This window comes from Pseudochaenichthys georgianus, chromosome 16 (genome assembly GCF_902827115.2).
Source record: "Pseudochaenichthys georgianus chromosome 16, fPseGeo1.2, whole genome shotgun sequence".
NCBI classification, from domain to species: domain Eukaryota; kingdom Metazoa; phylum Chordata; class Actinopteri; order Perciformes; family Channichthyidae; genus Pseudochaenichthys; species Pseudochaenichthys georgianus.
Window position 1 is genome coordinate 11463784 of NC_047518.2, and position 22359 is coordinate 11486142.

Genomic DNA, 22359 nt, shown 5'->3' on the forward strand with positions numbered 1-22359 from the left:
TGTGAGCGTGTGTGAGTGTGTGTGTGTGTGTGTGTGTGTGTGTGTGTGTGTGTGTGTGTGTGTGTGTGTGTGTGTGTGTGTGTGTGTCCAGTCATTCAGTCTGGATTAGCAAACTGTGAGAGACAGCATTGTTAGAGAGGCAGAGAGCTACAGAAATAGAGGGAGACATTCTTTGTCACTGTATTTTAAATCTGATTCGATGCTACTTCTCTAAGCTTGTAAATTCAACATTTCTGTAGAAAAAGTAGCTGAAATCTCAATTCTGTGTGAGCGGAGTGCACGTTAACAGTCATACATGGATTCCCCTTTAATAGCACACTAGACTGATGTTTCAACAGAGAGGCACATAGCTGAAAGCTTAGGTAAGATGATTTGGTTTTCCACAGCGGTTTCAGTGGGAGGCTGCTGTTGACTTTGTTAAGAGAGTTAGTGGACCGGTTTAGCTGCCATGCCAAAGAGGCGGCAGAGCTTTTATATATTTAATAAAAGGAGCAGAAACTGTTTTTCTGATAACTGGACATTTAAAATTGTCTTTTTTAAGAATGCTTGACTTCTGAGAAAACATATGTCTAAATAATAATGGCTGAGGTGCATAATTGCAGCCAGAATGCAACACATAGCTGTCTATTTTAATGTGCAGCAATGCAACTAAAGGGGAAGGACTAATCCAAGATAGAGTTTGATTCATTTAAGTGAGGATACAAAGCGAGTCAAATTAATCTGAACCTTGAGTTTTGATTTGTGAGTAATGAATAGTATAGGCCTCACTTTACCACTAGAGGGCAGCCTATACTTTCCGCTGTAATGGTCTGATGCAGTGGTTCCCAAACTTTTTCAGTCGGGACCCCCTTGGGTATTGGAAATATTTTCGGGACCCCCCAACCCGGTTCCCATCTATATTGGTAGGATTAATTGTATGTTATTGTAAAAACATTACATTTTCTCTGCTAATAATAAGAAGATACAAAGATCCAACTATAATTTTATATTTTATTATGGATTACACATGAACAAAAGTGCTTGTAATAGATACTGTGAATTAATTTGGCCTAATTAAAACTGGTTGGCCTTCTTCCCTGAGTAGTAGATTTTTCAAATTCAAATTTCTTTAAGGAAACTATATTAATGAACTACTATTTCTACTGCAGGTTGCAAACGATCACATCACTTTACCATTCCTATTCCACACATAGCCTATCAATGACTTGTGTGTGCTTGCTTTCCCTTGCAGATCTTCTCAAACCGGGGCTGTTGTTTTGAGACTGCCACTCTCAGTTCATTCTCAATGTTCAGCTTTGGTCTGTATTTCGTTTTGATGGCAGCAAGAAAAGCCTATTTCACACAAGTAGGATGTTGTAAAAGGCAGCATTATGCCCACAGCTCTCTGACCAATGAGATATTTTCGAGCAGTGTTTGTTTACCATTGAATAATAATAATAACAATACGTTTGATTTATATAGGTGCACTTTAAAAACAACGTCATCTCAAGGTGCTTCACAAAGCTAAAAGGAGAAAATAAAAAAATCTTCCCGCGACCCCCCTGCAGTACCTCCGCGACCCACCAGTGGTCGCGCCCCACAGTTTGAAAACCACTGGTCTGATGAAATGTCTATTGAGGGGTATTAAAAATGAGGAGAGTAATTGTCACATTTACATTACCGAGGGTATTTATAACAATAGCATTCTGCCTATGATAATTTGTCATTCCTGTATAAGCCAATATTATCAATCATGAAAGGTTTTGTCGAGAGAAATACTGTAAATTGTCCGTGTTTCTCTCTTTGCAGATGTGTGTAACAGTACTGATTTGCCAGAGCTCGAGATTATCAGCCTATTGGAGGAACAGCTGCCAGTCTACAAGCTGAGGGCGGACACCGTCTTCGGCTACGAACAAGATGATTGGCTGCACACGCCACTGGTGGAATCAGACTCTGCCCTCGAGCTGACTACTGAACAGATAGAGGAGACCCTTAAATACTTTTGTAAGTTCATCACATACTGTTTAATTAGAAATGTTACTAACAATATCAGTCCAATCACAAAATCTGTCACATTAGAAAAAGACAACTTTTGTTCATATTTCCTGATATGTTGCTGAATTTGCTACGTTAATACTTAATGGCAGACACTGGTGAACAGATCAGTAGATTTCTAGGTTTAACCTCCTGGACACTGTTATTGGAGAGTGACACTGAGGATTTAACTTTGATAGGAGAGACATTTGAGCTGTATTCTGACCTTGAGCCAGTCGAAATCAAAGAGCAAGAGATGGCCTGCTGCCCATCAGTGTTAGCGCGACAGCTGACCGGTTGCCACAACAAACACACTTGATGCGTCCCCCTCTCTCTGCTGGTTGATGTTTTGCTTTCACTTGCACCCAGCCCTGTGTTGTGTATCTGTGCATGTGTCTGCTCTCATCTTATCAGACTAGAGCTACCCACACACTACTATTTCCACACAATTTGAGCCAAATGCACACAAGCTCACATACAAACACGTGTACGACAAACCAAGGGGACGTAGAGTGTGTTTTCTTTTTTCAACATCAATTATTCACTACTATTTGACGTCTACTTAAAGAGCCTGTGACACGGTTTTCCCCCATCATCCAAACCCATCAATTTGAGTACATATTGTCCCCTTGAAAACCGTTACTGAACTGATTTTGGATATTTGTACTTTGATAACCGTTAATCTGCCTTCAATGTTGACCATTTTCTGGATCTTCTCGCGGATTCTTCAAGTCCCGCCAAATGATGGGTGACGTCATTGCGGGCACAGCGCTCCAGCTGCACCGTCCAGGATCCCAGCATCTGCATGTAAACCTTTATATATATACAGTCAGATGTAAACGCACGACGGCGCACACAGCAGCAAGCTCAGACAGCGATGACAGGTTAATGTTGAACGTGTCTGAGAGCTCATATGAGGCTGAAGGATCGGTTTATGTTGTATCTTCTAAGTTTAGGAATGAGGTGCGTCAATATGGGCGATCATATGGTCATGTAGCCAGTGGTGGAATGGGACTACAAATCATCCCTGGACTCTCGACCGGCCCACTTCGGTACCGAGCTGTCAACGGGGGGAGCGGGGGATGTAAAATACAAATATAATGTATAATGTCTGTGTCTTTGACATTAGCGCTGCTAGCCACCTGTGCCCTGTACTACGAAGCCAGTTCAACAGACCCTGGATATGTTTGAGTAACAAACAAACTAACAACAACAAACTAACAAACGAGATCTCGCTAAGCGGTCCTACGACGCTGGTTATCAACTCGGTAAATCAAGCCAGGGTTTCTCTCTCCAGCTGAGAGCGCGTTCACGTCTAAGACACGAGTGGATCTGACTTTAATTACATTTGTCTCGAGTGTTTCGTCAACATAATGTGTTAAATAATACTTCTGCATACAGTCTGTGACACTGTGAGTGTTGCACGGCCAGATGAGGCTGGAGAAGCTGACTCAGATAAGGAAATATATGATATATTATGATATTATCTGATCGATGATCTGATTGATGATGTAATATGAATGATAAGTGCGACACGTCGGCGTCTTCTCTGAATACGGCAGTTTAAACTGTATTTCCTTTATCCTGTAATATGACTTGAGAGATTTAAACTCCGCACATTGAGTTGATCTCTTTTCTATAGACGCCGGAGGCGGGCAGCGCCAGGTAAAAGAAGTTATTTAGCCTTCTCAAACCTGAGCCTCACGCGCCGCCTATGGGGGATGTGCTAGTTACTTATCCGACCGGCCCACTTCGGTACCGGCCCATCGGGATTCGTCCCGATGGCCAGTCCGCCACTGCACCCAGCCCACGTAAACTGTCAACGGGGGGAGCCTCGCTGCGGGGAAACGGTGGACCTAGTGTCCCGATCGGAGTGGGAATAATAATAATAATCCGTGCATTTTATCCATTAATTTCCCCAACATTGTGGTAAAAAACCACACGTTTAATCCACGTTGTTGGTGTACTACAACTACAAAACGCATCGGTTTGTTTTCTCATCAGGAAATGCAGACCGGCTCAAACAAACGATCATTTAATGTATCATATGTTCGCCGAATTGACATGAAAGCACTAATAAATGTAGTTTCATCCACTTGAGTTTATAACCACAAAAATAATCGATTTGTTTTTATATCACATCCGACGGGAGGAAATTCAGCAGCTCTCACTCCCGATTTGTAATCCTAATGTAATCATCATCTTCACCACGATCATGTATATTTATGTCGCCGAATTGACATGAAAGCACTGACAAATATGAATATACTGTAGTCAACTTCATTAAAACGTTATTAACGTGCCTAAACTCAGTAATTCACCATTTCTACGCATGACAACACACTTTGTCCGTGTTTGGCTCTCGAAGCGTTCCCGCATTGACGTCACTTCCGGCTTCCCCCAAAACTTCAAAATGAGTCGAAGGAATTTCCCCGCGATGTTCGAAATTATTGATATTTAACGAAACGGTATCGCTTTTTCTTTTTTAAACTGACGGTTCGAGATTACTAGTAGCCCAATATTTCATTGCACAACAGTTGTTGGGATGGTGTCACAGGCTCTTTAAGAAGTGACTCAGGGTAAAATACAGCATCAATGGATCAAACGTCTTCAAAATAGTCTTAACGGAGAACTGTAACTTCACCTTGTCGCCCCATGCTGACACGGTCACTTTGGACTTGACGTTCATCATGGCCCATGAGGCAACGACAAGGTTGTGTTACATGAGACTCACTGCCTGGGAGGCTTCGCTGAATGTTTCTACTTTGTATCTGCGATACATTATAAATTGTATCTTTTTTTTTTTTTTTATCCTGGAGGCAAATTGCTTCTCAATATTGCCTCAAACAGAGCGCCGGTCATTGACACCTAAAGAGCCATGAATAAGGATGAGGATAGGTCATATTGGTTTCATCCTGATCATAAAGCTATGTTTCCCTGGAGCTGTGTTTTTTTGTCTTAGATAAAATACACACTACCCATATTAAAACAGCTGTACGCAGTTGGTATTTGTTTTCATACATTTATTGATGAAACTCCTGGTCATGTCTAACATTATCTTTCCCTGGAGCTCTCATTTTATAACAGATTTATGAATTAACAGGATCATGTGCACACTGTTACATTACAAAGGTGTTGATTGATTGATTTAAGCATGTAACCTGTGGCATGAGGAAGACAGAGGCAACTGTCTGATAGAGAGCATCTTCATGTTGTGATGACATCACAGTCACGTGTCTCACCGATCAGAAGAGACGTGTTGTGTCATTGATACATGTTCCCAGAGCCACCACTGGTGTGGCTGGTGATCAGTACAAACAACAATACATTACATTTAGCTGACGCTTTTATCCAAAGCGACTTACAATAAGTGCGTTCGACCAACAACCTACACACTTGAAGAAAACAGAATCATATAAGTACATCAGGTTTCATAGAGCTAAAACATTTCAATAATACATCTGTATTCATTATGGAGATTATTTTGTTTGTATTATTGTTCTTCTCTTCTTTATTGTCATCCGGTAGTGACTATACATGTATCCCCTTCAGGGTTATTATCATCAACTCCTACAGATACTAAAAGGAAAAATAAGCTGCAAAAGAAAATACAAAAACAACCAAATCCTAACAATTAAAAAAAAAAAAAAATGAATACAAATCCTATACTAGTGTAACCTTGATAGCATACAGGATTAACACATGATGAACTGTAGATGAATCTCTTATGTAACCTCACTGTATGTGGAGCAGTGAAAATGTCCTCTCTTGCTCAATAGCATTAAACAGTTTAATGAGAACGAGTTGCATTTTTATTTTTTCATCATAAAGGCATATTGTTAAAGCTTAATTTCTCCCAGTAAGCATCCTGCCTTTAGCCTTGTAGCTTCTGGTTGTTATCTTGTGTAAGCTTCATCCTATAAGTGTTGCCGTGTGTTGAGCTTATTCCCTCACTCCCCAGCTAAAATTACAAACTCTTGAATGCCCATTTTGGGTTGGCCACGTCACCTCTGCCAACACTGCACTGCTTTGCTGCTAACTGCTCTACATGCTATGCTGCTCAGCGCCAGGCCTTGGGATTCTGAGCCTGTTACTATAGCAACCTCACAGAAGGACAAAGTAGAGGAGAGGGGGCGATGCTTGTATTACGAATGTGGGGCGGGAGCAGGCTAGTGATACTGCTCCCTCTGATTGGCTGTGGGCATCCTCTAATCCCGCCCACCCCACTGTGTCATGATTCTCATCATCTCTGCTGCAAAACCCGTGACTGCTGCTGCTGCTCTCTCAATCCCTGTGTTTATTGAGTCATTGTTAGAGATGCGGCGTTGCATGTGTAGACATAGTGCTGTCACTGAGCAAGGGACATTACAAAAGAGACGACAATTGTTGTAATGACCTCCGATAGAGTGGGCCAGAGGACATACTGCCAGCAGTACAGGGGGATATATTAACCGGAAGCTATTAATGGATGGAGACGTGAGAGGATAGAGGCTGGCACATATGCTGAAGCTCTGGAGTGACTGAGAGAAACCAATGGACGGCATAAAGGACAGAAACCAGAGGACACAGACTGGTTCTAAATAAGCGACACATTTGCTGAAACGAAACATGGAAAAAAAGGATAATAAAGTGACTGTGTTTTTTCTGCTGACAACTGATGACGCAAGTACTGGTTTTCTGGGATGACACGCGGAAATGGAACGGGAAATATGGAGCATAACACGCTGACACTTTGCTGCTAATGAGTGCCGGCCAGAAATGGGACATATGATGAGAATGGGCAGGCTCTCACTAATAATGACTGTGTGCCAGCTGGGAGCTGCTAAGCATGCTGGGGGAGCAGAACTGGACAGTTGACTGAGTAACAGACACTATCAGTAACTCGGAAGACCCCAGCCACCACTGGTTGTCTCAAAGCATGCTGGGACATTGGAAACAGTGAGGATGAACAGAGGAGGACAGAGCAGAGGGCAGAGGTTTGTGAGGGGGGACTATTACGAGCTGGACTGGTACTATGACGAGTGTGCTGATGGTAAGACTCTTTTATGCTCTGACGTGTAGTTGTAGAAGAGTTGACTCAGACTACTAACGTCACTGATGTTACTGGCTAGGTAGACATGGTAGGAGGTTGATTTTATACACACTATAGTGGCTTCTGTTAGGAATTGTATGAGATAAAGTGATGTGAAGTTTGATATACTGAGTATCCAGGCCAAATCAACCATATTATCCCGATCTTAATCCAAATATGCTTACTTTTCAAAATGGCACTACAATACACTAGAATCACATCATGAATCAACTCATTGCAATCTGCGATATCAAAACAAGACACAAGCTGTCGAGAAACTACCATGACACAAAAAGTGAGCTGCACATTCAATAACATGTAGATCTCAACGTACAGGAGCCAATGTAAAGTCTAATTACAGAAAATGAATCAGATTTAGTGTTAGGAAGTACTTCTTGGACTACATAATTTGGGAATTAAAGTTCATTGATATATTGAATGCTTTAGATAATGCCATGTCCACTGGCCAGATTGTATAACATGTCCTCTGCTGACCCACAGTGACGTTAAAGCGAGGAGAGATCGTGACAGGATCAAGCTGAATTAGTTCATATTAAACCAGCTTTGTGATAGGTAGACATTTATCCCAACAACATAATAGAAACAGTGGATTATAAGGTACTTAAACCCATAAAAGATACAATCCTTTAATTGTCCTCCAGTTAAACCTCTAGTGGAGTCATTAAACTGACTTCTTCCTACTCGCCTTCATTTACATGTAAGAGAACACAGAGAATGTGATCTTGTGCACTAATATTCAGGACAAAATAACAGATCTAGGCAGATGTCAGCAGGCAGTAGAGGCTTCTCAATACTCAAATTTCCCCTCCTCGACTCCCCTCCTCGATACTTAGACCCGCCCACAGGAGATGCGAGCGGAGGACCGAGGAGGGGGACCGAGGAGAGAGGAGGGGAAGCAGCAGACGTTTAAAGAAATGAGAACTCCTCTCCTCTGAGCGGTCATATTAAAGCGACGTCCGTTCATTATTACGTGGCAACAGCTGCATCATCTGTCAAGTGTTTTGTCATATTTTATAATCTCTGTTAGATCAGCTGAACATTGTTCCCCCACATATTTACTTTGAATTCATTGAGAGTGCGGTATAATGAGACAATACCAGGCTACAGACACACACACAAATATATTTATATAAATATATGCAATTTAAAGTATGAGAGCACTCTCATAATAACGTAACACAATCAAAGACTGGATATATCCCCCCCCCCCTCTCTCTCGTCGCTGAAATGGGGAATTGAAATTACAGGCCAAAAGTTGTATTTGCAAGTATTAAAAGTAAGGACATCAAACCAACTGAGACCCGTCTGTCCGCCGCATCTACGCACTGTACAACACACACCTACACACTGTACCACACACACACCTACATACTGTACCACACACACACCTACAGCTCCTAAAGCATAATCAGGCTACAGCCGTTGTGTATTTTATTATGTGAAGCACTAAATGGTTTTAGAAAAATATCGACTCTTTGTTTGTAGATATCTACTAAACTAAAGCAAATAAAGAGAGTAGGCATGTTATACTGAGTGATATATATTTTACACACTGCTCTGCTTTCTGCACCTCACAGCTGTTATCACTGTAAACATCGCGTTGCGATGAGAGCAGGTTCTCAAATAATATCCAGGGGTTGCATGCAGAGCTGTCATTGGCTGAGATAAGTCCGGCCGTGCGTCACGCCTCCACCGTTCCCGGAAATGCATCCGCGGAGGAGCCGTGGAGGAACCATCAGTGTATCCTCGGTTATAGCTCCTCCAGAGAGCCTCCTCGACGCTCGATCCTCGGTCCTCGGTGTGCATTTAGAGAAATGAGACGTCCTTCAAAATGGCGCGCTGAAATTCATTTCCGGGTCACTACCGGAGGAGTCGAGGAGGGGAAATTTGAGTATTGAGAAGCCTCTAGTGTCTGCTGGATACAGTGGGTGTTGAAACAGGTGTTCTGTGGACGCTGAGTCAGTGATGCTTCTAAAATAGTCGCTCATATGACTAGCTGTAGATGCAGGAAGTGGGGCTGGAGCAGGGCTCGAGTGGTGATTCCTCTGTGCAGGTAGTGAATCTGTAGAGAGGCTTGTTGGTTGTGCTGATGTCAGCTGCCTGCTTATCACAGCTGCTGATAAACAGATACCAGCTGACCTGAAGAGATGTATGGGAAGTGGTGGCAAACGCTGTTTATTTTTGAGAGGACAGGTAGGTATAGGCAGTAGATAGATTGTCAAAGTAGCTATGAGAAAGGAAGTGATGCTTGTTGGGAGATATTGAGAGCTGTGAAATAGGCTCCATATGACATGTAAATGCCATTTGATTAGGATTGATTAATGGCGAAAAAAATCCATAACGTCTGTTTCATCTCATGTTCATGTCTGTATATTTTGTTACACCATGTCTTTCCAATCTGGTATAAGGAAGCCTACAAATGTAAGAAAACATAGTTAGTGATAAGCATAACAAATACAAGATTAATAAAAGAAAATGAATACAACTCAAACACTGTAAAAATGCATATTTATTGTAGATTTCTGTTAAGTGCTATTCATTTTATGTATTCTTCCCAATTTCTTACAAAAGCAGTATTTAGCCTTTTGTGGATAGTGACTAAAGATTCACACACACACACACACACACACACACACACACACACACACACACACACACACACACACACACACACAGTCAAGACCTGTGGAGGGCTGATGGCACCTGGTCATGTGACGTGTGACTAACAGGTTCAAGCAATGGTCGGTTTATTACAGGCCTGATGACGCTGCCTCTGGCTCTTCCTGTTGTCGGTCTCTCCTCCCTTGTCTTGTAAAGCTTTGTTATAGTCTATATCTTAATGTGCTATGTAATCCATTTGACTCAATTCAGATATAACCTGCTTTAATTGCTGTCAATTCGGCTAAGCAAAGGTGCGATTTTTGTATTTTTTATTTATGTATATTTTGATATGTGCTTTAATTTGAAGGTTTGATGTATTAATGGAGATTATGTATGTGTGTCAGGGATGCCATGTAGAGTCCTTGCATAACAGTTCAAACGGCTCTGTCAGCACCCCCCCACCCCGTGTGAGCTGTGCAGATGAAATGTTATTTAGCCATAGCTGCTAACACATGTTTGGTTTCCTGTCTTGTGTGAAATGTTTCCTGCTACACACTGACTATCGATTTTCCAATGAGATATTTTTGCTGAAATGAGTGAGGGACATGCCGTTTGTTTGATAAACTCGTGGCAGAAATAGAAAGCAGCTGGTTCGGTGTTATTCTGAGATTTGCATGGGAGCAATGCAGAAGTAGGTTAGCTTATATTTAGCTCAATGATTTGCATTCTGCTCTGAGCCACACTTGTCAATAGCATGCTGCCAAATATTCTTTGGCACTTTAGATGGAGGGCAATCAGGAGGACAGAGAGGGGCTGGGAGGGGGCAACATCTCTCGGGAGCGGGGTGACAGGGTTGAGGGATAATCACAGGAAACGGAGCTGGGAAATAAAGCATGGATTTGTGTGCCAGTACTTAATTTGGTTTGAGAAACCACTGCAAATTGCTTGAATAGTGTGTATTCAAGCTTTAAAAAAGTAATAGATTTTAAATTGCAGGGATGCAAACAATTCGCCGTTTTGAATCCAAAATAGGTCGTTTGTGTGATTCATGTAGATCTGCAATACAAATATTTTTGGGGTATGGGGGGGGTCTGTTATGTGCCATCATACACGCATGGTGTTCTTTTTTTATATATTATAATGAAGCGCGAGCTGTGTGCTCGAGTCTTCCTGCCTGTCGGCTCTGCTCATGGATGTATAATAAGGCTCTGCTGCTCCGCGAAGATGGTCTAGCTTCAGCAGCTACATTACCTACGGGTGCGTTCGTTAATATTAACTCTGTGGTCCGGAGTCACTGGCACAGACTGGACCGCTGGTGAACAGCTGTTAGAACGTGCCGTTCAGGTGTTCAGAGCAGAGCTCCCTGTCGGAGCGGCAGAGCGTGATGTGAACTGAAAAGTTTTTCGGTCGCAATATTATTTAATGAATCGTTGAGCTAGCTAACTAGCATACATTGTCACTATCTGCTAACATTAGCTTTAGCCTTCGTTTTCTAATAGTTTTTTTCATATGCTATAAACAGAGGTGGTATAAGTATAGATATTGTAGTAGAAGCACTCAGATCTTGTACTAGAGTAGAAGTACTCAGATCTTGTACTTGAGTAAAAGTAGAAGTACTCAGGTCTTGTACTAGAGTAAGTAGAAGTACTAAGATCTTGTACTTGAGTAAAAGTAAAAGTACTCAGGTCTTGTACTTGAGTAAAAGTAGAAGTATTCAGATCTTGTACTTGAGTTAAAGTAGAAGTACCAGAGTGTAGGAATACTCTGTTACAGTGAAAGTCCTGCATTCAAAATGTTCCTCAAGTGAAAGTATTATCATCAAAATATAGTGAAAGTAGCGACAGTAAAAGTAGTCGTTGTGCAGATTGGTCCATTTCAGAATAATATATATGATATGTTTTATAATGATTGATCATCAAAGTGTTCTCAAAGCTGGTAAAGGTGCGGCTAGTTTGAATGACTTTGTATACTGCAGGGTAGCTTGTGAATTTACTCCAGGTGGAACTAAAGTCTGATTTAACACTTGGTTATATTTCACATCATTCATCCACATCTGTGAAGTAACTAAAGGGATTACATACATGTAGTGGAGGAAAAGTACACCATGTAGCCTACCTCTGAACTGTAGAGGAGGAAAAGTACACCATGTACCTCTGAACTGTAGAGGAGTAGAAGAACAAAGTAGCAAAACATTGAAGTATCTCAAAATTGTACCCAAGTATAGTACTTGTTGAGTTGATTAATTGTACTTTAGACCACTGGCTATACAGATAGAAAGACTAAGCCTTGAACAGAGGCATGAAAATATATTTTCAAAATGCTCAACAGTGCTGCCAAAATTATAAACTGACTGCTACACAATTAAAATAAATGCTTTTATATATTTCTATTAGATGTGACTCTTTAACGTTTCTGTTATTATTAACGGCTGCTTTAGTTGTTCTGACTGCTAACATCATCTGTTATTCCTCATTTTAAAGCCGATATTCTGTGGGGTCGGGGGATCGGATCCTTGTCACCTTTTTCATACCTGATGAGTTTGCATCCCTGAAATTGGAATTGTCTCCACTACATCACACAAGTTTGTATTTGCTTTTAGAGTCTAGATTCATCACTGGGAGAATGATTCGATGTTCTGTTGCTTTTTACTCAGAAATGACCAGCTGTATTTTTTTTCTACAGTTTTTCTGCCAATAAGACCATTGAGCCATACAATCGTTGTTTTAGCTTGGTGGATTTTCTTAATTTCAACAGGTTTATACATGCAACTGTCTAAATGGTATTTGTGTAAATTCATTGTCCAATTAATGCTTCCAAACTACTCTACAGAATAAGTTTGTCAACAGAGACTGAACATAGAAATGTGGTGAAAAGCGAGAGTGCATGAAAGGGAAAACCCAGTGGATTGAAAATAGTGATTGTGACCAGAAAAGCAATGGCAATGGGATAGTGTAAACAGTTCCTAGAAGCATTAAGCGCCGTTTGTCTTCGACTCCTTTGTCATGGTCTCCATTGGACCATTGTGAGGAATTACTCAAGCCTGTAGGACAGTGAGCTGGCATCAGATTTCCAAACCAATTACAGTAACTATAACAATTGAGCAGTGACTAATGAGCAGAAAAGTGGGCTGCTTTGATGCTGCTTATATTCATTTATTATCAGGTATTACTTGCTCAAATGGACATGTCAAATGTACATACAGTTTAAATGTTCAGTTATTCTCCAATTCTTCTTCTTTCGTGTAACCTTAGAGGTCCAACTCGGGGTCGTGTAGCCATGCCCGCATCTCTGGTCCTGGGTCGAAGAGGCTGGCTTCCGAGGGTGGTCTAATTCTCCAATTGTCTTTTTGCATGTGACATTTGGGTCTGGAATGGTATAGTTTATATTTTGCTAAAGTAGTAGTTGGTTACTATAGTAGTTGGTTGGTCCATACTTTCAAAGTTTGCTAGATGGGAGACAGGCTTGTAGAGACGGGTTTTGAAGTTTGCTATTGGATTCTTCCTTTTGCTTCCATTTGTATTAATCCCTATTGAAGCCATGGCATGTTCTGGTCAACGTGACCCAGTTCAATCTTTTCTTGCATTTAAAGTTGTCTTTCTCTGACAGTTTTAGGGCAGTAGTCTTGGAATTGGATTTGTTTGATAACTTAAAAGTCCTTCGCAACATCGACTTTCCTGTACAATTCCAAATTAGGATGGAGTGGATAGGTGAAATCAGCTCTGCATCATAGCCAGTTTGTACAGTACACAGGTGTGCAGTCAATTTATATGGCAGTGGTTGCATAAAGATGTGAGTGTATTTGTCACTGTCTCTGAACTTTGCCTCTGTAACAGCATCAGCTGCTACTGACCCCCCTCCAATGTCTCTCCAGTCTTCAGTGCTCATGTTTAATAGCCTACAATTATACAGATTTTTTTATTTTTTGGAATTTCAAGACAAAACACATGTACAGTTAAATACTCAAACACGTCATATTGTCTTTATCCTAAGAGAAGGGCAAAAATAACATAACATTGGTAAATCCCAGAAAAGATTGGTACTAATACATTGAGATATCATTGATACCAACATAAACAGGACAGTTGTTCTTCTATCACTTCCTCCTTCACATGATATCCTTATAAATGAGTGTTATTTAGGGAGGATGGAAAATGCTTAAACTGTCCCATCTAGATGTTTTTCCAATATCATTACTTCCCGGTGCATATTAAAATTCGTTTAAGATTTCCCTTAATGAATTCGATCATTTAGCAAACTTCCAGCCCAATTGAAACTATTCAATGAATCTTACCTGATGACACAGGTCGCAGGTAGATATGTGTAAACACTTTCACCTATAAAGATTTCACTGTGACTGGCACGCCCTGGAAACAGGTGCACGTCTATTATTGTTCGCTCTGCCCTATTGTCACCACAGAGGCTGAACAGGACTGTACCAAGTTAGTTTCACTTGGGGGTTTGTTCTGTTAAAGGTACCATGTCTTGGCCATTTCTACTGATCATAATTCCATTGTTGAGGTCTACTAGAATAGATTTACATTGTTCAATCTTCAAGGTGTGAGGCGCCGGGCGGGTGTGGAGATACTCACAAGTCCCCGGTTGGGTGCTTCATTGTTGGAGTTTACCCCAGTGGACGAGAGGGTCGCCTCCCTACGCCTGCGGGTTATGGGGGGGAAAACTCTGACTGTTGTGTGTGCTTATGCACCCAACAGCAGTTCAGAGTATACGGCCTTCTTGGAGACCCTGGAAAGAGTCCTGTATGGGGCTCCTGAAGGGGACTCTTTAGTCTTGCTGGGAGACTTCAACGCACATGTGGGCAATGATGGAGACACTTGGAGGGGCGTGATTGGGAGGAACGGCCCCCCTGATCTGAACCGGAGTGGTGGTTTGTTACTGGACTTCTGTGCTAGTCATGGATTGGCCATAACAAACACCATGTTCGAACATAAGGATGCACATAAGTGTACGTGGTACCAGAGCACCCTAGGCAGAAGGTCCATGATCGATTTCGTTATCGTATCATCGGACCTGAGGCCGTATGTTTTGGACACTCGGGTAAAGAGAGGGGTGGAGTTGTCAACTGATCACCATCTGGTGGTGAGTTGGGTCGAGTGGCGGGGGAAGCCTCTGGATAGACCTGGTAAGCCCAAACGTGTAGTTCGGGTGAACTGGGAACGTCTGGAGGATGCCCAAGTTCAGGAGGATGCCCAAGTTCAGGAGGCCTTCAACTCACACCTCCGGCGGAGCTTTTCAGGCATTCCTGTGGAGGTTGGGGACATTGAACCAGAGTGGTCGGTGTTCAAAGCCTCTATTGCCGAAGCCGCGGCGGGGAGCCGTGGTCTCAAGGTCCTAGGTGCCTCAAGGGGCGGTAACCCTCGAACCTCCTGGTGGACACTGGTGGTCATGGAAGCCGTCCGTCTGAAGAAGGAGGCCTTCAGGGATTTGTTATCCCGGGGTACTCCCGAAGCATTTGCAAGATACCGACAGGCCCGAAGGGCAGCAGCCTCATCCGTGGCCAAGGCATAGCAGCGGGTGTGGGAGAAGTTTGGAGAAGACATGGAGAAGGACTTTCGGGCGGCACCAAAGTTGTTCTGGAAAACTGTCCGACACCTCAGGAGGGGGAAGCAGGGAACCATCCAAGCTGTGTACAGTAAGGATGGGACGTTGTTGACCTCAACTGATGGAGTGTTAGGGCGTTGGAAGGAACACTTTGAGGAACTCCTGAACCCGACAACTCCGCCCTCTATGTTAGAGGCAGAGCTAGAGTATGACGGGGGATCAACACCAATCTCCCGGGGGGAGGTCACTGAGGTCGTTAAACAACTCCACAGTGGCAAAGCCCCGGGGGTGGATGAGATCCGCCTAGAAAGGCTGAAGGCTCTGGGTGTTGAGGGACTGTCATGGTTGACACGTCTCGTCAACATTGCGTGGAAGACGGAAACAGTACCGAAGGAGTGGCAGACCGGGGTGGTGGTTCCCCTTTTTAAAAAGGGGGATCAGAGGGTGTGTGCCAATTACAGAGGCATCACACTACTCAGCCTCCCCGGGAAAGTTTACTCTAAGGTACTCGAAAGGAGGGTCAGGCCGATTGTCGAACCTCAGATTGAGGAGGAACAATGCGGATTCCGTCCTGGTCGTGGAACGACGGATCAGCTTTTTACTCTCGCAAGGATCCTGGAGGGGGCCTGGGAGTACGCTTATCCGGTCTACATGTGTTTTGTAGACTTGGAGAAGGCGTATGACCGAGTTCCCAGGGAGTTACTGTGGGAGGTGCTGCGGGAGTATGGGGTGAGGGGGTCTCTACTCAGGGCCATCCAATCTCTGTACTCCCAAAGCGAGAGCTGTGTCCGGGTCCTCGGCAGTAAGTCGGACCCATTTCCGGTGAGGGTTGGCCTCCGCCAGGGCTGCGCTTTGTCACCATTCCTGTTTGTAATATACATGGATCGGATTTCGAGGCGTAGTCATGGGGGAGGGGGTCTGCAGTTCGGTGGACTAAGGATTGCACCACTGCTTTTTGCAGATGATGTGGTTCTGATGGCTTCATCGGTCTGCGACCTTCAGCACTCACTGGATCGGTTCGCAACCGAGTGTGAAGCGGCTGGGATGAGGATCAGCACCTCCAAATCTGAGAACATGGTTCTCAGCAGGAAACCGATGGACTGTCCACTCCAAGTAGGGAATGAGTCCTTACCCCAAGTGAAGGAGTTCAAGTATCTCGGGGTCTTGTTCTCGAGTGAGGGAACAATGGAGCGTGAGATGGGCCGGAGAATCGGAGCAGCGGGAGCGGTACTGCAGTCGTTTTACCGCACCGTTGTGACGAAAAGGGAGCTGAGCCAGAAGGCAAAGCTCTCTCTCTACCGGGCCATTTTCGTTCCTACCCTCACCTATGGTCATGAAGGATGGGTCATGACCGAAAGAACGAGATCGCGGATACAAGCGGCCGAGATGGGTTTTCTCCGCAGGGTGGCTGGTGTCTCCCTTAGGGATAAGGTGAGAAGTTCGGTCATCCGGGAGGGACTCGGAGTTGAGCCGCTCGGAGTTGAGCCGCTCGGAGTTGAGCCGCTCGGAGTTGAGCCGCTCCTCCTTCGCGTCGAAAGGAGCCAGTTGAGGTGGTTCAGGCACCTAGTTAGGATGCCACCTGGGCACGTCCAGCTGGGAAGAGACCAAGGGGTAGACCTAGGACCAGGTGGAGGGATTATATCTCTTCGCTGGCCTGGGAGCGCCTTGGGATCCCCCAGTCAGAGCTATTTGATGTCGTCAGGGAAAAGGACGTTTGGGGCTCTCTGCTGGAACTGCTACCCCCGCGACCCGACCACGGATAAGCGGGAGAAGATGGATGGATGGATGTTCAATCTTCCAAAATCACATTGGTTTCTCATACAGCATCTCTGTATATTCACTCTCTGTCCTACACGCCTTGTTGGAGCACCTGCCCCCCCCCTCCCTATAAGCCCACTGTGCTCTGATTGGTCAGCTTGCCCACTTGTTCTGATGAGTCCACCATCGTTACAGCTGAACATCAGTGTTTATGTTTTACAATGGTGTTTGTTAGCAACCAGAAAAGAACACCAGTAATGACAAACAGATGAGAATGCTGCGTGGGGTCTGGGTAGCGTGTTCGTCGGGACGTTGCAGGGCTCGCTGGTCTGCCCTGTGGGGCTCGAGGAGCAGACAGTGTGAGGTGGATTACTGGTCGTTTCTGGTGGTACTGTGTGCCATGCCAGCGGACACCGTGGAGCTCAGCCTCCACGGTGTCTTGCTGGTCTATATCCAACATCCAGGGAAACAGTGGGAAATCCACTCACACTGTCCGCTCTGGGAGCCTCGCGGGGCGGACTCCTGAGCTGCTCGGGAGTGAGCCTCGCGGGGCGGACTCCTGAGCTGCTCGGGAGTCCACCCTGGCAGAGGGTGTGCCTATTGTTCTATAGCTGTGTGCTAATTGGTCCATTTGGACTTAGTGACGTCAATAGGCCCCGGAAGAAACAAATGGAAAAAGAGAAATCTCCAACGAGGCGTAGACACGTCTTTTCTATGTTAGTTTTACTCGCTACAGGGTGTACTTTGAGGGTTTGTGACTTTGCAGACCGTTTACATGCAGAAAAAGCTACATAACATACATAAGGGGACGGGTAATAACCAGAAAAGCATATGATGGGACCTTTTAAAGGACTTGCCTTTATTAGTTTTAAAGACAATCTAAGAAACAGGTGTCTCCTATTGGTGCCAGCCTCAACCACTTGAAAAAAGGTTACACTTTGTTGACAGTAGGGGTGCATACCGGTTCCCGGTATTATCGAAATACCCGTTACTGGTGGCTACGGTATACCGTACCGAAATCAGATCCGGTTTTCGATACTTAATTTTATTTTTTTTATTTTTTTTTATTTATATATATTTTATAAAAGTGAGGCATAATATCCTTAAACTCGCGTCCAAACCGTCGGAATTACGATGCCGTGAAACTCCGGAAACGAGTCATTTTAGAAAATCTAAAGTGCCTCTGTTACCTGCGCAACATATATGCCGAGGGCACCGAGCCTTCGCAGCAGCTCTGCCCCTCCATGTGAGGTCGGCCCATACCCTAGGGGTTTTTAAATCAACACTAAAAACTCACTTCTTCTCCCTGGCCTTCTAGTCAGAGCGGAGCACGACTCCTGACATTTCCCTGTGTTTGATTTTTATATTTGCTGTTGTAATATATTGTCTTCTTTTTGCGAATGTAGTAATGTGTTATTTATTATTTGCATGTACAGCACTTTGGCTCGACCAAAAATCGTTTTTAAAATGTGCTATATAAATAAAACCTGATTTGATTTGATACATGATGCCGTTTAAGCGGGACACCTGGGGCCTCATTTATAACGCCGTGCGTAGGATTCACGTGGAAAGGTTGCTTACGTAGTAGAAATCCAAAAAATAGGTACAGAAATGTTCCGACATTTTCCGATTCACAAAACATTGCGTACCGGCGAGGAAAGTGCACTTCCTACACCCAGGGTTCGTACGGGTGCTTGAAATCCTTGAAAATGCTTGAAATTTGACGTGGTGTTTTCAAGGTTGGGAAAGTGCTTGCATTTTGGGAATGGTGCTTGAAATTGAGATAAAGTGCTTGAAAATGTAAATGCTTTACTTTTACAAAAAATTGCTGTCTGACTGAATAGTTCGCTTTTTAGATTAAAAGAAAAGAATTGCTTCGCTTCTACATAAAACAGCTCCGCTGCACCTTCCCGCGCTATGCACGCGTGTTTGTGTTACGTGTGACCTGGGCATTCTGATGAGTGATAGATGAATGTGTGCCAGGAGGTTGCAGTTTCAACGAGCGTTGGCTAGCAGAAGACAAATACAAGCCATGGCTAAGACGAGGGTCAAGCCCACGAGTAGCCTCCTGCAAAGTTTGCAAACATAACGATGCGAGAGTCTGTGCTGACGAGCCACATGAAAGGTACGACGTAGTAGAGCATTTTAGATTAGGCTAACGTTGCATGTTACGTTTGTTTAACCCAACGTTTGCTAGTTGAATAGCGAACTCGATTGAGGGATAATAATAATTGCAGGGGACAAACGAGCCTTTTTTTTTTTTTTTTTTGAGGGATCTAGATCGGCTTGAAGGCACATTATGCAATGTGCACATTATCCCGCTTATTACACATGGCCACATTCTCAACAAAGTAACGACATGACTCCCAATATTAATTGAAATGCTTTTATGGATTTAGAAAATTATTTTATTGATTTAAAAAATAGTTTTATGTATTGATTGAAATTGACATGCATCCACTAAGAAAAGTAGTCCGTTGTTACCGTTTGAACTAACGTAGCAACGACAGGAACTGCTTCGATAGTGTTTTTGAGGAGCTTTTTGATTACAGATTTGAAAACATCGTTGCTTGCTTTAAAAGTAGCACAATTCATTATGTCAAACCTTGGAAAGTATCTAGATATCCCTGCCCTAATGCCAAAGTAACTGGCAACTGAATATGTGTCGCCGTTTGATGTCTATGTCTGGACTGCTGCGTAAAAAGGAGGGTTTCTGCCCCATTACTTCTCTTCTTACTTCTATAAGAATAAAACACGGAGGACGGAGATCTCTTTTGCTCCCCCTCTTCTGACAGCAGGGGGGCGTGGTCAGCTGCAGCTCACAGAATCAGCCCCCTGCAAAAACAGCGCTGGAAAGAGCAAATAGAGCGAAATGAGGCATGGCTAAAATGCAGGATCTTTTTGGTCTATATAGTCTTCTATATTTTTTTATATAAAAAAAATATATACTTTATATAGGTCGATACAGTAGCCCCTTTTATTTTAAATAGTTTTTATAGGTGTTGCCATCTGTTTTGTGTAGCGTGGTTCTACAAGCAAGTCAATGCATTCATTGGGTGGTATCAGAGAGTTACACGGGTCTGTAAATGCAATGAAAACAATTGGCCACAGCAAATCATTTATATTAAACATGTCATTTTTACTTTTGAATACTTCAGTACAAAGGATGTATTGAAACACTCACAAGAAACACCGGCTGTTGTTATGCTTGCTGTGATGTTACATTAGTCCGTTCTCTGCTTGTAATTATGCCGTTACAAGCTTCAAAGTTGTATTTATCATCTGAATTTGCTGAAACAAGTTTAATATTCTGAAAGCCAATACTTTTGTTTATTTGAAAACAGATGAAAACAAACGGTATTTTATATAAAATTGAAGTATTATACAAGTAAAACTACATTTTGCTTTAATCCCATGTAATTGTAGAATGAACACAGTCTTCCTTTGAAGATGTATAAGTCAGGTGTCTTGGGTAGTCAAAATTACCTACAAATCATTGTACACATTTGTAAATATTATTTTCCACTTGTTACCATTGTGTGTCTATTTTTATGCAGCTCTGCGTGATTTTGTGACTACAATTCAGACTAATTGTTACGATGTGAGGTGCAGGTGAAAGAACGATACGTGGGGAGAGGGTTTTCTTGCAAAAATAAACAGGCGTTTTATTCTTAGCCTTCCACATTATTCCACAGAAACGCAAACTGCATGCCTGGTGCTGCATTCACCAGCAAGGAACAAAAACGAATGCCCCCTTCCCCTCTCTTCCCAACCACATTTATAGGAGACGGCCCGCCTTCCCACTCCAACCTGGCCAATCAGGTCATGGTTCTAAAAGCGGAGTGAAGGCTTAAATACAAAATTAAACACCGTTGTCTACCTTTAATAAAACCCTAAAGGCTTAAGTAAATTCATTATTGCATCGCCATACATATTATATCTTCAAGAACAACAAGGTCTGCTTAAAACGGATAGTTTTTAACCCAATTGACACTCATAAAATCACACATATCCTGACCAATCGCGTCCAAGACTTATACGGCACATATAAGGAGTACTTTGGAGGCGTGCTCCCCCTTTGAGCACTGGGACAAGATGGCCTCCAGGTGTGAACAAAGGAAATGGTGATTACTTGGTGCTTGTGTTTTACAGACTGACAAACGAATTTAGACGCATTTTATTAGTTTGTCTATGTAAACTGTTTTTATAACTGTAACTGAAATAAAGGCAACTTAGAAAAAACATGTAGGCCTACTACCTTTCTTAACAAATAGTTAAGACCAACATGTTAGTGAGGGAGCGTGTGCGCTTCCTCACACTAATACACTACTAGAGGTGGAATAAGTACTCAGGCCGTGTACTTGAGTAAAAGTACAAGTACTCAGATCTTGTAGTGAAATTATATGTACTCAGATCTTGTAACAGTCCTGCATTCAAAATGTTCCTCAAGTAAAAGTAGAAAAGTATTCTCATCAAAATATAGTGAAAGTAGCGACAGTAAAAGTAGTCATTGTGCAGATTGGTCCATTTCAGAATAATATATATGATATGTTTTATAATGATTGATCAAAGTGTTCTCAAAGCTGGTGAAGGTGCAGCTAGTTTGAAGGACTTTGTAGACTGCAGGGTAGCTTGTGGATTTACTCCAGGTGGAACTAAAGTCTGATTTAACACTTGATTATATTTCACATCATTCATCCACATCTGTGAAGTAACTAAAGGTATTAAATACATGTAGTGGAGGAAAAGTACACCATGTACCTCTGACTTATGTTCACTGCCAACCTAAAAGTACCTCAAAAATAGTAATCAATAATGTATTGAAAAGTTATTTGGCTGATTGTTTTATATTGGCTCAGACAGGTTATATGGGAGGCCTAGTCTACGTACAGGTCACTCCTTTTGAAATATTAAACTTAGTTATCTTTTCTTTAATTTTTCATCCTCATGTCACGAAACACACATTTGGTTGTTTATAGCATAAAGAACATCTGATTTAATGTGAGGTAGGGAAATAATCATTTGAGTATGTGTATATAAATATGTAATTTACAACAGCTGTAAGCTGCTTGAAAAGCTGGAAAATGCACCTTGAAAATGCTTGAAAAGTGCTTGAATTTGACTTTGGAAAAGGTGTAAGAACCCTTCCGGTTTCCCTTTAGAAATCACAATCGACTCGAAATGCGGTGCAGCTTTTGCGGGCTTCACGTAACGCCCATATTTGCCTATAAATAGTCAAAGAAACGCCCATTCATTTATTCATTCTGACTGACTGCATGAAGAAGATCGCAGGAAATGACGACAGAACAGCTAAAAAAGACATCTCACACCGTGTC

The 22359-nt window shown here is 42.8% G+C and overlaps 1 protein-coding gene across 5 annotated transcripts in view; it reads left to right on the top strand.

Annotated features, from left to right (window-relative positions):
- The window catches only part of trak1a (trafficking protein, kinesin binding 1a), a 50809-nt gene that overhangs the window by 9203 nt on the left and 19247 nt on the right, over positions 1-22359 (top strand). For 4 of the 5 annotated variants that reach the window (XM_034103369.2, XM_034103366.1, XM_034103370.2 and 1 more), the window contains exon 2: positions 1789-1983. Coding sequence is in view for 4 of the 5 variants with exons in the window: in XM_034103366.1 (XP_033959257.1) it covers positions 1789-1983 (195 nt within the window). In the remaining variant the exon portion in view is untranslated. Of the gene's footprint in view, positions 1-1788; positions 1984-6297; positions 7046-22359 lie in introns of those variants that run through there. The other variant, XM_034103368.2, reaches the window with a different exon arrangement.